The 16,793-nt window shown below is 35.7% G+C and overlaps 1 protein-coding gene across 1 annotated transcript; it reads right to left on the bottom strand.

Moving 5' to 3' along the window:
* Positions 1 to 2,932: 2,932 nt before the first annotated feature.
* LOC117102767 (apolipoprotein(a)-like) lies at positions 2,933 to 16,441 on the bottom strand. The gene is made up of 9 exons (XM_033243177.1): positions 16,201 to 16,441; positions 15,050 to 15,310; positions 14,452 to 14,514; positions 12,960 to 13,070; positions 12,701 to 12,787; positions 6,097 to 6,342; positions 5,460 to 5,726; positions 4,014 to 4,658; positions 2,933 to 3,771 (listed from the first exon to the last, which is right to left on the bottom strand). The coding sequence occupies exons 1-9, from the start codon at positions 16,376 to 16,378 to the stop codon at positions 3,563 to 3,565; spliced, it is 2,067 nt and encodes a 688-aa protein (XP_033099068.1). The 5' UTR covers positions 16,379 to 16,441; the 3' UTR covers positions 2,933 to 3,562.
* Between the last annotated feature and the right edge of the window lie 352 nt (positions 16,442 to 16,793).

Below are 16,793 nucleotides of genomic sequence, written 5' to 3'. Positions count from 1 at the left end.
AAAAAAAAAAGAGACAAAAAAAAAAAACTATTGATGGTGGGTGAGTGCACCCGATTTTGTTTGGCCAGTTTGCGGCTCTCTCTTTCCATAGTTGTTTCCCTTTCATCATGATGTTTCCGCTTGTGGTCTACAGTCAGCCGTTTTGCTGCCACTGTTCGGCATCTTGCCGGGAAGGTTAACATCCCTGTCTCTTATACACATCTAGATGTGTATAAGAGACAGCTCCCGGGGCACCGGAGTCAGCCATTGTTGGTCGATATTTACATGTGTTGGGTTCTTGCTGAATAAACGTTATAACTGTAGACTACCGTGTGTGTAATTTCATTTAAGTCGAATCTAGCCTACTGGCGCTGAAGTTTTTCTCGCAAATCTGACTACAAAACCATATCCAAATTGTGTTGAGTTGTGCTTCGCATTTGCCGCTGAGGGCGGCGTTCCGGGAACCCTGCGTCCAGAGATAAGTCTGAATCCCGGTTGCGATTTTTTTCCGTACGAAACATTTGCATGAAACTTCACTCGGGCCATATCGGATTGACTCGACTAATTTAATTTAATTTAATTTTGATTTGTTAATTTAGTTAATTAAGTTGGTTTTTTTTTAAATCTCTTTATCTTTTCTTCTTGTAAGATCGTTTTACATTTTGTTCATTTTATGTAGGCCTATATTGTATGGACGCACCACCTTGCTAGGTGTGTGTGTCACTGATCTAAAAGTGAGTTCCAATAAATACGGAAATACTGAAATACTGACTAACAGTGTGACCACTGCTTGGGTATTTACCCAAGATCTTGGGTATTTTGACTTGGTCTTGGGTTCTTGGGTATTCCGTCCAAATCCTTGGGTATTTTATTTTTACTAAGAAAATTAAATATTTTTGTCATAGAGGAAGAATAAAGAAGTAACAAAGTATATGTCAGTCCATTCATGGACCTATTAATAGGCCCATGGTCCATTCAAGTAAGCAAAACTCAACGAAGTGCACATAACATTGTTAATTGACTGTTAATTGCTATAAACAGGGGTTCAGAATTGTTTAAATGTGATTTGCGTTGCCATTGATCTTACCTAATTAATGCATTACATAATAAAACTTGATCACTGATAACACTGGCCGACTGAGGGCGTATTTTTCTATCTGTATTATCACCTCATGAATATTAATTTTAATAATTAACAAACAATTACAATAAAAATGGTTTATAAATTGAACTAAAAGGGAAACTATACATGCGAAAACACGGGCTTTTTTCAAATCTTAATGCCTTTTCATGAAGCTTGGGTAAATTTGGGCAATTTTTGCTGAATCTTGGGTAATTTCAACCCAGTCATTGGGCATATCAAAAATTGTGAGTGGTTCGATACGAGGAACAAGAGCAGACACTTCGCAATATCGTGACGCTCGAGTTTTACTATCATTGCTCTTTCTATGTTTACCTACGGTAGGCCTATGATATCTTACGGATTTATGGGATGTACGCGTGTAACTAACTGTGACCTTCTGGGATGTTTATTAAATGTTAGTATAATATCTACAACAACAACAGCTAGTACCCCCTTTTATAAAATGTACAGTAATACCAGAGGCTAGAGAGAACTACAGGCTAAGTTAAGTCCACCTAGTATAGGCCTAGGGTCCTATGCTGACACCAACAGTCACGCTTTACATACAGACGTTGATTGAAATTTTGAAAAAAAATGGAAAAAAATTAAAGCATGAAATAAAAAATAGAGTGCATAAGAGAAATATTATTAAATAAATAAAATATACCATTCGTCGGCGTTATTGAACTTGACCAAACTATCCTTGTAATGTAATTAATGTTAAATAATAAATAATAATAATAATAACAATTATAATAATTTCAGCATTAATTACCTTGACCTAAGCCTTGTAATGAAGAACCATACTATTTACTAGGCCTATAATTAATAACTAGCCCAGGGGGAATATCTTTTGTGTTATTTCCCTTAACGTCGATTTTTTAATTGTTCTCTAAATCCTCCTTTGTCTAAGTTCCCCTTAAGGTAGGCCTACAGGTTGGTTTTAGTAACATAATAATAATAATAATAATAATAATAATAATAATAATAATAATAATAATAATAATAATAATAATAATAATAAATAATCATTTCGGCATTACATGTAATTAACCTGGTCTAGTCTTGTAATCAAGAATCTGCAGATTACTGTGCCTGATATTAATAACTAGGCTTAGGCCTCATTTATACATTCATTGGTGCTCTGCCATTTTGGCATATGGCATCCAGTATTTTAGAGCTGCCTCTTCTCAGCTCTTCTCTTAATTTGAAAATAACTGTCACCCTGTTTCATTTGATCAAACGCCCCGAGAAACGCGCTTTTCCTTACTCTCTGTGCTTTCCTCGGATGGATCTCGACCAGAAAGCGTATATTTTTTGTAGTTAGGCCTAGGTAATTATGCAAAACCCAGACCTAACTAAAAAATAAAAATTGCCACAGTATGTAAATCAAGTTAAAATAACACTTTTTTACTCGTGCAGCTCAATCAAATATTAGACCCATTAATATTAGCATGGTAACATCAATGTATTTTTAAAAATTAGACAGCGACGTTCTCTCAAATCAGAAGTTGTTTATGACCTTTTGACTTGAATTCTGCAATATGAGATTTTCGGGTCGATTCAGTCGAGACGTCCCGAGTGGAGTTTCATGTAAATGTTTCGTACGGAAAAAAAATCGCATCCCGGTTAGGGCGAGATGGTTTAGAGTTTTATCTCACCAAGATGACACAGTTGCTACACATTGCCAATCATTCACTAAATCAATAAAAAAGTCAATCAATATTTCTATTCCTAATCAGCCAGCACACACTTCCCTCATTGCATTAATTTTGATCACTAACAAAAACACAAAATGAATAATTAATTATCTTCTTTAATTGTGCTATAGAGTATGCTAATTAGTAAAAGATAACATAACTTTCTTCCATCCACCTACAGAGGACTCTACATATCGGCAATCAATTAATAAACCAATCTATATTCCCATAAGTAATATAATAATAATAATAATAATAATAATAATAATAATAATAATAATAATAATAATAATAATAATAATAACGATTTTTAAAGCGCAAACATCACCACCAAAAATTGGTGCTCAATGTATAAAAAAGGCGAAAAAAACGTGCTGTACCACCTATTACATTTACAAATATTTATTTTATAAATAATTATACAGTAAATATTACACTTGCCACTTAAGGAAGGACCTATAGTGTTGTCTAATTAAAAATTCTAGTTCTTTTTCTGTACATTTACATTTTAGCTTCTGCTTAGCGATTTTGTATCTCTTCCGAGAGTCAGCTATTGTTTACCCCAGCATTGTTGTTTACCAGTATTTTACCTTTTAATTCACATAAATAATTTTACATATTCTCCACATGTATATAAACTTAAACAGCAGATCTACTGGATGAGGTGTTTTGACGGAACCGGGTAGTTAGTCTCCTAAAGGCATAGGCTTATAAATGTGGGCTCAGAAATAATTATGACGTCAGTTCGTGAGCGATAAATCTATTTTTTTTTCTTATACCCACAACTAGTATTTTGATTGACATACAAAGTACAAATTAATGACGTTTTATCAAAGGTAAACCGACGGCACATAAAGCGGCGAATGCACCGCTGAGCACACATGGTGGCGCTCTTCGTACTGACTACTCCGACTTGCTGAGAATGTTCACTGCAACTTTCTGACGACTCACGTTGAAAGATAGTAGCATCTAAAAATCAATACATAACATCAAATTAATAATAAAATAACTACAACATTTTATAATTTTGTGCTAAATAGTTTTTGTGAGGACGCCTCTCTCTCATTATTTCGGAGCATTAATTTTATGAAATTTGGTTGTGATTTCTATTTGTAATAGAATATACAAAATCTAAATGAACTCAAATAATATAAACATTTTATATAATATCGAAACAGAGTATTTAAAGTATGTTAGATGTAGTTGCTTACATTGATGTGACGTCGGTTTAATTTCCATTGCTGCTTTCATCTCGGCTTCGTTCAGAACATGATCGTACAGTTGCAACCATGACAACTTAGCATGTAAACCAGACGAATTCTGTGATGTTGCTCCAAGAGTTATCTCCTGCAATTTACCTACAAACTCTATACTTAGATCGACGTAGCCGATACTTGCTATTTCTCCATTACGCCAAAGTTTTACCAATCGTCCGGTTTTCTCATACGTGACTGCCAAAAAAGTCCAAGAGTTTGGCAGGAACACGTTGGCACTGGTGATCATGTGGTTTTGAATGTAAACTTCAACTTGAGAGTTACCATTTCTAGCAGCATCTGGTGTTTGGCGTATCAACAATTCTTCAGTTGATTTATAGTATCCTAATATAATAGGTCCATTTGACTGTAGGTAAGGGTACATATATACAGCTACTGTGAGTCCGATGACATCTGCGCTGGGATATTCGCTTATGAAGAGAGAAATCGGTGTTTTGCCGCCACCAGTGCGAATTTCCGTCCCTTCATTGCACAATCTAGACACCAGACCGACATTGTACAAATTGTGAACGTCCTCGTAGGTATCACAAACGGAATCTAATAGCCATAGTCCAATTGGTAATAACTTGCCACTGAAGGGTTCTGTGAGGAATATAATGCATAGACCTTTTGATTAATTACATTTCTAATGCATAATCGAACGAGCGTGGTATGTTCATTACACTTGTAACGAAAAACTTAAACAATGTTTGTATTGCAGGGTGTTAACGACAAGGGCGGATCCAGAAATTTTCTGACGGGGGTGGAGGCACTGGAGTGCACGCCGACCTCAGGCCCACCATGGTTGCAGCTGAGGTGAGCAAATGTTAAGAATAGGCACCTCTATACGCTCGGAATGGCACTCTCCGACGATAAAAATGCTTTTTCAGAGCAGTGTTCCTCGACAGAATTATTGACTATTTCCTGATGCTCCCTCTCCCTTAGACACCCTAGTATTTTCTACATAATAGTATAGACGCTACAATCGATTAAATAAGCCTTTGGAACACCCAAACTGTCATATTTTTAGGGGCCTTCGCCCCCTGGACCGCTTTCGAAAGAGTTTGAGCGACGCCCAACCACGCCCACTTTGCTCTCGTCGGGGACACCCCCCCCCTCCGTAATGCAAATCCTGGCGCCACCCCTGTCTCTGCGACTGCTTGCACAAAACAGATTCTATTTCAAGCGAAATGGTATTACCAAATTGGTGCCTGTTATGATATAATAATAACGACGATTGTGAATGTGATTATCACTAAACGAACTTGGTAAAAATACTTTAGTTTTTAACACCGACTGCCGCTACACTTCTTGACCACTCTCTCCGCCATGTATCCTTCTCTCTCAAACTACGTCACATGTACATATTCCCTATGGAAAATGTACATTTCGATTGCAACTTACGTATTGAACATGCCTCTCCCGGATTTTCCACAGCACAATACTCCCATCCTGTCTCGGTTACGCACCACACAGTTGTATCTCCGTCAGGGTTTCTGCAGAAGTTATGAACTCCTAGTATGTTAGTGGATTCGAAGGTTGTATTATAAACGCTGCTACTTAAAAAATATTCTCCGTATTCTGTATCCCAATAGTCACATAAAAGACCGCCAACTGTCGTTGTACGCATTCCTCTATAATCCCTTCCGTTTGTCCTGTAGTAGCACTCAGCTTTATGCGATAACGATATATATATATACATAAACAGTCATAATATTTATTATTATTGATATCATTATTGATATTATTATATTATTATTGTTGTTATTGTTATTACTTTTATTTACTATATTAATATAAAACGGTTTCAAAGAGGTGTCGTTATACGGACAGGGTATTATAAAGTGCTTTCGTACCCTGTGTCCTCTTAACTCTGCTTAATATCAGCAATTTCTCTCCGATGACCAGGAGCAATTTCGAAATCATCCTTTTATTTTTGTTCCAAATATATATTATAAGTTAATTTTTGCATTTAAATATTAATTCTACATTATCAATAGACAAAAGTGTAATGCAACCTATAGGTTCTCAGTATATTTACTTTTTTCAATATCTGTTTCACTGTAGACACGGACTTCACATACGCTCAGATACTCATGTTTTCCTTTCAACTGTAAGCTGACATACCGGCCTATAATTGGCGGATCACAAACCATGTCGATGATCGCACTGTTGGTAACATCCTTGGTTGAAATCGACGCCCCACACTTTCTATTCATTGCGAAGTTTTCAAAGTTATTCCCAACTCTCAGCTCAGCATCGGCCAATCTGAGGTGAGTGTCAAGATCTAAATAAATTTTGTGAAGAAAATAGTATCATGTAATTATCAATTTAATTTATTCAGAAAAACATCCGAACGGATAAGCATACATGAAAATACATATATTTCAAACTTGTAATGTTAAACAATTATTATTCATGTTTACTCATTTGGTTAAAGAAATAATGTTAGGGTTTTAATTTGAAAGTACTATCATCTGAATTTTGTCTTAAGTTGATTTGTACAGTTGCTCTCATATCGAAAATGTTTTTCCCAAACTTAAGGTCGGAGTTTCAATACCTCACTGTGCATTTCGCTTGTGTCCTTGGCAAGACACTTTATCTGCATTGCTTCTCTTCACCCAGGAGTATAAATTGGTGCCTGGTGGGGTTGCCTGCTCCTGCGTTGATTACCAGCAGCGACACTTAGCATGTGGACCCAATGACCAGGGAAAAGAACTGCGCTCTATAACCGCAAGGAAGAGGCGCATTATAAATGACCGTACTAATACCAATACCATATAGCAGTACACGTGTTATTACTGGTAAAGAGCACAAGAGGGTTTGAAATATTCGATCAAAATGTTATGTTTAATGCCAGTAACGTATACTATACTACTTTGTATAACCGTACTTATTATAATTTACATACGTTTCTGTCAGAAACAAACAACAAAGAAAGGTTTAACGTATTTTGGCATCAGAGACTGTTTTAACAAATATTTCGTCGTCTTTTCTTTCTTTCACTTAATCAGTGTAATAGTTATAATATGATACGTATGGCATCGCGTGTTCCTGTATTTGAGCACTCAGTAATTGCAATTTACCATAAAACCTCGAATAGAAGCCCAATGGGCTTAATCTCGAGAAGAAGCCCATCTCGAATTGAAGCCCTCTTTAGTTTGCAAAAGTAGCCTCGAAAAGAAGCCTTTGGAATTCGAATGGGCCTTTTTTTTTAGATAGTGCAGTACATAAACTGTAAATTTCAAAGAAACAAAATTAAAAACATAGGCCTACTTGGTTTACAGTAGTTTAGGTGATTTAATGCAGGTTAATATGACTCCATAATACAGATTGATGTTATAGTGGCCATGTCCTATTTATTGTTTTATACAATAATTTCTAAAATTTATTATCATTCATTTTGAAAAGAAACCCACCATTTTACTTTGCAAAAGGAGCCTCGAAAAGAAGCCCATCTCGAAAAAAACCCATCGGAAGTTCTCATTGTGGATATGATACACGGAGAGCAATTTTACCCCGTCCGCAGAGCAATTTTACCCCGTCCGCATGGCGGCGATATAGATCAATGGGTGTATTCGACTGGTTCATTTCGTTGACTACGATTTTTCGTTAAGTATTATTTTCATTCGATTGGTTCGTAAAATTGACTTCGTTGACAACGAAAATTAACGTAAACCACAGTGCGTGAATCTATGGAACGCCGTTAGTATCTCCGGTTATGTGCAAACACTCTATTATGTGCAATCGTTATGACGTTATTTAGTATGATCATGGCGTTATGTGGTTTGGTCTTGATGTTGTGGTTTGGTCATGATGTATGCGGTTGGTCACCGAAGATACTAACGGCGTTCCATATTAATCAGTGTTAAGTTATCCACGTGACCAAAACAAACATGGCTGATTGGTGAGTTTAGAAGCAACATTTGCGTCAATATTATTTAGATTAAATTTCAGAAAATAAAAATTATAATATTTACCCACACGAAGTCAAAAAATAATTGTATAATAATTGAATATATTTTTTAACGAAAAACCCATACTGCCACAAGCCGAAGCAATCTTGTCTACGCACCGTGTATCGGTAAGCGTTATATGGGCACCAGTTCCGTCAGGGAATGAATAATTAATGTCGATGGTATATTTAAATATTCATACAAGACACGCTACACATATCACACACCAAAACAGCCATTTTGTTTTGTCGAGTATTTACAAGATTTCTATTCGACTGGTCGTCTTCGTTAAGTAGGATTTTACCGCTGCGCAGGTGGGCGTGGTTTAACGAAGAACGATTAAACGAATACGGCACGGCACCCCTCGTGTTTGTTTGCTTTCTGTAGTTTCTCCACTTAGTCAAATGGTCAAATTTTATCCCGCTCGCGGGAGGGCGGATGTTCCATCAATTTTAATGCAAATACGCGACAGCTCATTCTTCTGCTACTGTATTGAAGTTCTTTGGTATTTTAGATGATGTCTGTAGTCTTGGAGCATTCTGTATATACAAGGCTCGAACGTTAAAGCACATTGGTAAATTGAAGCTTAATTCCACAGCCACCTTATTTTCAATAGAGTATTATAACAGAAAGTTATTAAATAAAATTTAAAATGTAAACACAAAAAACAAAAAAAATAATTAAAATGGCATTATGGAGTTATGTGTATATAGATAACTTCTTCATTTATAGGCCCCAATATGCTTATTGTTTAGGTGTGGGTGTTGCACATATAGGTATGTGTATGTGAAATTTAACGTGAGTGTGGATGTATGTAGGTATGTTGACATATGCCTAGGATTTCTGATCAATATTTGATTAATGTAAGCTACTTGTCATCCTGGCATGTATGCGAGTACAATGTATATGTATGTATGTATATTATTTATATTAAAAAAGGGTTAGTAGAATATAATGTGAAAAATATACATATAAAAGGAACGCATTGAAAACATATATTTAAATGTCGTACGTTACTATGAAAATAACTATAAAGGAGTAATAGTTAGCCATCACGATGGACTAACCAATTTTAAAGAAAAGTGATTTTTATCTCTGTAAATACTCATATTGAATATTTCACAGTACAACATAAAACCTATTAATTGTAAATTATGTAATGATGAAATGTGAGAAGAAATAAAATTGGGATAACCCCACAAGGGACAAAAAAAAAGTTCTTTGGTATTAGTGCGAGTGATAAATGTGAAAACTAGACTAAGAAAATGTTGATGATTGCAGTACTGGATGATTAGGGGTAGGCCTATAAATATTATGTTGATGATTACCGTATAAGGCTTTAAATATGACGATGATGTGGTGAACATAACATAGCCCTTCTAAAAATACCACAATCTCTCTCAAAAACACACAACACTTTAATTGAGCATACACAATTAAATGCAGCCATTCCAAATAGTTGGAAAAATATTATCAAATATAATCCCTACTGTTTAACACACAGGGAAAACGATTGTAAAACAAATTATGACATTATTTTGAAGAAACCAAATGTTAAAAAATTCTACACATCATATTTAAAACCAATATATAGCATACCAAATGTTCAAATCAAATGGGATGGAAACGACGCAACACTTGACTAAACTGATTTTAACAATAATAGTAACACCAGTAAATGGGGGAATTCGATTTTCTCTTCTACAGCCATGCAAAGTAATTTCTCTTAATGATTTGCAAGGCTTATCGATTGAAATTCATCAAACATTTATGTAAGTCAGTAAAAGAAAGCGGAGTGAAGTGAAATTGGCTCACTCCTTACTTCCAAACAATAAATAACCTAAGTGTATAATATTGACAATATTGATTGAGTTTTAACATTAGTTTATGTAACTGGTGTCTGCTTCGTTTTGGGATTTTCAACACTTTCAATTGAATGAGAACTTAAAACTTCGGCAATTCAATTTGCTGTTTATTTTAAATTATTAATATTTGTTAATGTGCAATTACAATTGATGGATTAATTACATTGTTTATTACAATAACGGAAAGGTAAATCGAGGGTTGAGCTGAATTCACATTTGATCTTAACCAAAATTCGGACCGTGTTTCCGATGCACTGAACGCCAGCGTCTCAATTACATACTGATTCAATTTTCAGATTGGATAGATATATTTATTGAATAGCACTTTTGTAACAGCGGCACACGATAGACAATACCTAACGGTGCAATTAAAATAACAACCTGTTACAAAATTTAACAAATAAAGTTTACACAATAATACCATACCAAGGTCAGCATAACATATATAATGTGCAACTTAAGCTTGCACAAATGTAACCGACGCAATCGGAAACGCTTCTTTATTCAACTGACCAATCAGCGTCGCCAAAGAAGTTGGCGATAGCGTGTAGCGATTTTCTTTTTATGGAAACCAGGCTTAATATAAGCTTCATTCACATTGGATCCGAACCGAAATTCGGACAGCATTTTCGGTACACTGAACGCCAGCGTCGATATTCTTACATTACAATTCGGATTCGGTGTAAATGCACCTTTACTTGCCGAGCAGTCTCTGTCGACATTACATAACATTTTTATACTTAAAAGATCTTCCTCTGTCGTTAAAGTACCCGATTTAATAAACAATTAGCAATCATACACATAAATAGATGGGAATTACTAAATTATACGGTTAGATTAATCCAATGATGACGTAAAGATTGACTTATACTCATTTTGAAATTTTTAATTGACTAAATAGGCCTAATGTACCTGTATTTAATGTGTTGTTGTCGGTGTAATTATATATTATCTTTGAATGGTGCTCTGTTGTCAATTCCTACTCGAAGATGCAAGAAAGTGTTGGGCTCAGAAAGTGTATATTATTACATTTAGAATACCGTTTTCCCTGTATTTTACAATTTCGAAGATTATTTATTTTAAACCTCCTTTGATAGTATACAATGAACTTTTAGACCATTTTTTCATTTCCCGTTGCAAAGTATTTGCAAAGGAGCAGACTTCATGGATTCCTGTAAAAATCGTGCAAACAAGTTGATTCAAAATAAGCCAAACATGAACTTAGTTTCTTGTTTTTGCATGAGTATAAATTATGAATTTGCAAACTGAGATACATTAGGCCTATACATTTTATTGACAATATATAAAACAAGGCAAAAATCAAATTTGTTTTTTTTTTTTTAATGCTTAACGAACCATTAATTATTTAGTGAAATACCGGTACCACCGTATACCGGTAAATTTTAGTGTCTTCATCTCACGTGTTAGGTAGACCTAATTATAATATAGTTCAGGGGCGGCGCCAGAATTTGCCCGACAGGGGTCCGATGTCCCCGATGAAAAAAGTGGGCGTGGTCGGGCGTTACCTAAAATCTTTCGAAACTGTCTACAAATATGACAAAATTTAGGGGATTCGAAGGCTTATTTAATTGATTTTAGAGTAATAATATGTGGAAAATACAAGCACATTTTTTTCTCCCCGACGAATTGTGGTTTTTCTCCCCGACGGGGGCCCCTCTAAGGGCTCTAAGCCTGGGGGCTGGGGCGAAGCCCCCGGAGCTCGTACATTGCACAGGATTAGATGACAAATTTAATAGATTACTGAGGAGGAAACCTGACAAAAATAATACTGTACAAATTTAAAAAAAAAATACATTTAGGCGTATAATGGATTACCAACTCAGGATAACTAAAATATAAAACATAACTTTGCTTATTTACTTAAATAATGTACTTACCTATTTATGGGTAATCCTCTCCATAAGTTTTGTACACAACATTTTTAAAGTTTATGATTATGTTTCTGTGAATTGACCCACTGAGATCTGAAATGACCAACCTATATTCATAGATACCCCATGAAATCTACGACACTGATCGTATTATGACTTCGTGTAACTTCGTAATTGTAGGCTTAAATCTATACATTTTCAACAGTGGCGGCGCCAGGATTTCCCCGACGGGGGTCCGGGGACAGGGGTGGGGACTGATGTCCCCGACGATAAAAATGTGGGCGTGGTCGGGAAAGTACTCCAGGGGACGTAGCCCCCGAAAATATGACAATTACGGGTTTCAAAAGCTTATATAATCGATTTCCGAGTCTATTAATATGTACAAAATACATACAATTTTTTTGATTTTGTTTTCTCCACGACGAATTGTGGCTTTTCGCCAAGGCCTCCCCGACGGGGGGGGGGGGGCTGTAGCCCTGCCTAGGCGCCCCCCAACCGTAGCTCCGCCACTGATTTTCAATCAAATTACTAGAGTAGAAACAAAGCCCTTTTAGTTTCATTATCTATTGAGAACTCAGGATATTTCACAGTACAACATAAAACCTATTAATTGTAAATTATGTAATGATGAAATGTGAGAAGAAATAAAATTGGGATAACCCCACAAGGGACAAAAAAAAAGTTCTTTGGTATTAGTGCGAGTGATAAATGTGAAAACTAGACTAGAAACTAGAAAATTTTGATGATTGCAGTACTGCATGATTAGGGGTAGGCCTATAAATATTATGTTGATGATTACCGTATAAGGCTTTAAATATGACGATGATGTGGTGAACATAACATAGCCTAGGCTTTGCTCATAAACAGGATCGAAAAAAAGATCCAAGACCCTTTTAAAAATACCACATTGAAAATTTAAATTAAACACATACCATTTTCGACTCTATTAATGATTGTGATACTGGTTACGTTAAATTGTTGATCAAGGTCTATTTTTATCCACTCTTCGAAACCATTACCTGTGGTAAAAACACATAGGCCTATAATTGAAGTATATAAAAACTGTCATTCTATCAGTGCGACGCATAATTATAAGCCTATACTTGAGTTGGATTACACAGCAATGCCTACAAACAACTCTTTGCTACAAATAAAACGGTTCGTGTGATCAAATTATAGAATATGTTTTACTTGTAGATGTGTAACAGGTCTGATTGGAGAAGGCGTCATTCCCATCAACTGCGTTTCTGAGCGTTTCCGAGGGTGTTTCACTATAGATAGAACGCTTCAGTGAAAGATAAGCTGAAAATTGTACAATTCGATTTATTAATAGAAATAATAGAATTTTTCAGTAGTCTATTACTTTAATGATACAATAGTTGATTACTTTACTATTATTATAATACTGAATGTTAGTTTTAGCTCCATTTTATTGAAAAGTAGCCAGGAATTCCCTGACGAGGGGTCCAAGCTCGTTGAGGAAGGCTATGTGTTCGAGAAATCAATTATAATATAAGGCCCTCAAGATGCTGCTTTATTGAAGCTTTCGGGGGATTTTCCCCCAAATCCCCTCTCCATGACCCTGTCCCTTGACCTTGAAATTCCACTTTTTAAAACCTATTTCACTAAAATCGTTCCTAATTATCGGAAAATGCACTTTTGCCAGCTCTTCTAACCGTTGATTTTGAATAACTGTGGTACGATTTTTTTTTATTACAGTATCAGCTACAATGATTCAGATTGATCCATTATGACAAAAAATTATCTGTAGTCCTACAGATATATATAAAGAACATAAAAGCCTTATTTCTTCAGGTCCCAACACCCAAATGAATAAAAATTCGAATGGAATATTCACAAATTATGGGTTTCAAAATGCAACTTTGTCGGAGCTTCGCCCCCAGACCCCCACTCGACTTCCAACTCTCATAAGAATTTTTTGTTTAACCTCTGCTTAATTCAGTAAAAACTATAGCTATATACATAGCTATAGATGGCTATAGTATGCATTGCATATTATTTGCCGCTCTTCAAGCCTTTGATTTTTAATAATTGTGGTACGAAATCTGTTGGAAATTATCAGCTCCAGTGATTGGAGATCGATCCAGTATGAACAATTGAATGTTATCTGTGGCCTTTAAATGTAAAGGACATAAAAAGTTACAAAATAAAAATTTAAATAGAATAAAAATCCATTTATGAAGCTCTCAAAATGCTAATTTGTCGGAGCTTCCGTGGGCTTCACCCCACCCCCACGGGGTCCTACCATGACAGCCATAACCCCCCCCCCCTTAGCCTAAGGGCCGTTCGCTAGCAAAACGCACCTCGCCATCGAAAATCCTGCCTACGAGCCTGAATTGTCAGGTTTTAAATCTGGTCTTGAATTCAGGAGCGGATTTAGAACATCTGAAAAACATGTTTTTAATGAAAAAATAGCCCTGTAAGTTGGCCTAAACTAAATCTTTTATTTTAATTAAGAGTCTGTAAAACATTAGCTTATGAAGCACACCCTCGTGAAGAGGTCACCATATTCTCCCATTGCGATTCAGACTGATGCATTGGGTGTTGGTTCCGCCATCTGACCTTTTTCTAAGGCGCGCCATCCCCCACACCCCACGAAAAATCCTGAATTCGCCCCTGGAATTGTAGAACTGTCTAAACGTATGAATGAAACATTACTTACATGACGATGCCGATAATATGAACAGGAAGAGAAAAAATAGTGAACGGTCCATCTTCAGTTCCCCTTAGTCAAGTTAACAGTTGATGCAATGTGATGGATATACCCATGGAAACGACGCAACACTTGACTAAACTGATTTTAACAATAATAGTAATACCAGTAAATGGGGGAATTCGATTTTCTCTTCTACAGCCATGCAAAGTAATTTCTCTTAATGATTTGCAAGGCTTATCGATTGAAATTCATCAAACATTTATGTAAGTCAGTAAAAGAAAGCGGAGTGAAGTGAAATTGGCTCACTCCTTACTTCCAAACAATAAATAACCTAAGTGTATAATATTGACAATATTGATTGAGTTTTAACATTAGTTTATGTAACTGGTGTCTGCTTCGTTTTGGGATTTTCAACACTTTCAATTGAATGAGAACTTAAAACTTCGGCAATTCAATTTGCTGTTTATTTTAAATTATTAATATTTGTTAATGTGCAATTACAATTGATGGATTAATTACATTGTTTATTACAATAACAGAAAGGTAAATCGAGGGTTGAGCTGAATAGCAAAATATCATTTTTCTCGCATTGATATTGTTTTACCAATTGAACAAGACTCTTGCGGATCTGGTACAGCACAAATTTGCCAATTTATTTCAGGAAGTTCAGAGAAGCACCACACCGTTTCATCCATGTCAGGATTCCTGCAGAAGTTATGATCTCCTATCCCTTCAGTCGTGTGGTTATTATTGGTGATATATGCCATGTTCTCGTCAGTATTCCAATAGTGGCATAAATAGCCGCCAGTTGTCGTTGTACGTATTCCTCTATAGTCCAGGCCTTCTGTATCATAGTAGCACTCAGCTTTAAGAAATTATAAGAAAATTATAAATTACAACTAGGCCGTATGCTTTATAGGTACTTAACATGAAGAAAAATAAATCCGTTATATGCATATTTTTTGCTATCCGAACAAAGGGCCATATAGGCATATCACCCTGCCTCTAATCGTCACTCTGGTAAATCGTCAATGTGTAAGGTGTCACCATACGAAAAAGGCGTGATAATACGAAGTGGAGTAACACCTATGACCTCCCATGGGCTAATGAAAGGGGGAAAGTCATGCCAGGGACCGGACTCTTAGGGGGATCCGGAAGCGACATTTATTTTGCCAGAACATGGCCCCCAAATCGCCCGAGCTGGACCCTTAATGAGCAGAATTGTCTTAACTTAAATAACATCTTAAGATTTGTTATAAATAAATGTTTTTGTATATGCGTGAAGCCAAATAAATAAATAAATAAATCCACACAAATATAAGTATATTTCCTCTCTTACCAAGGGACATAATTCAGGAAAAAATAGATTAAATATTTTCAATAAAAATGAGCTAGTTGAATGATTCCAAGGGTAATTTACTTTTTTCAATATCTGTTTCACTGTAGACACGGACTTCACATACGCTCAGATACTCATGTTTTCCGTTCAACTGTAAGCTGACATACCGGCCTATAATTGGCCCCCAAATCGCCCGAGCTGGACCCTCTAATGAGCAGAATTGTCTTAACTTAAATAACATCTTAAGATTTGTTATAAATAAATGTTTTTGTATATGCGTGAAGCCAAATAAATAAATAAATCCACACAAATATAAGTATATTTCCTCTCTTACCAAGGGACATAATTCAGGAAAAATTAGATTAAATATTTTCAATAAAAAATGAGCTAGTTGAATGATTCCAAGGGTAATTTACTTTTTTCAATATCTGTTTCACTGTAGACACGGACTTCACATACGCTCAGATACTCATGTTTTCCTTTCAACTGTAAGCTGACATACCGGCCTATAATTGGCGGATCACAAAACATGTCGATGATCGCACTGTTGGTAACATCCTTGGTTGAAACCGATTTCCCACACTTGCTATTCATTGCAAAGTTCTCAAAGTTATTCCCAACTCTTAGCTCAGCATCAATTAATCTGAGGTGGGCGTCAGAACCTTAAAACATTTTGTGAAAAAAATAATTTTTAAGTTTTGATAATTAGGTAGACCTACATAATACTGTTCATATTGATCTCTGCTATTGCGTTCACCCAGGAATAGTGCCGTCCAAATACGCACGCGTAATGTTGTGAAAGATTAGTTTCTTTTATCGGATTTATATTGCCAATGAAGGACCTCAGTGGCCCATGTTTGTTAAGGCAGGTTAAGGCATCTGCATAGACAGCAGAAGGTCAAGGGTTCGAATTGTTCACACTCTCGGGTTCCTCTTCTTTAATGTTCATATATTATATATATTTACATATCTATCTATATATATATATATATATATATATATCTCTCTC

This window comes from Anneissia japonica, unplaced genomic scaffold (genome assembly GCF_011630105.1).
Source record: "Anneissia japonica isolate Jap-2015-1 unplaced genomic scaffold, ASM1163010v1 scaffold1005_len2656397_cov198, whole genome shotgun sequence".
Lineage (NCBI taxonomy): Eukaryota > Metazoa > Echinodermata > Crinoidea > Comatulida > Comatulidae > Anneissia > Anneissia japonica.
This window is presented reverse-complemented; position numbering and strand designations above follow the sequence as displayed.

What these genes read in the sequence shown, in the direction of transcription:
- LOC117102767 (XM_033243177.1), bottom strand. Translation starts at nt 16,378, where the DNA reads ATGAATAGCAAGTGTGGGAAATCGGTTTCAACCAAGGATGTTACCAAC. An exon ending in CATATTATCGGCATCGTCAT is followed by an intron (nt 13,071 to 14,451) that starts GTAAGTAATGTT and finishes TACAATTTTCAG; the next exon opens with CTTATCTTTCACTGAAGCGT. An exon ending in TGAAACAGATATTGAAAAAA is followed by an intron (nt 5,727 to 6,096) that starts GTAAATATACTG and finishes TATCGCATAAAG; the next exon opens with CTGAGTGCTACTACAGGACA.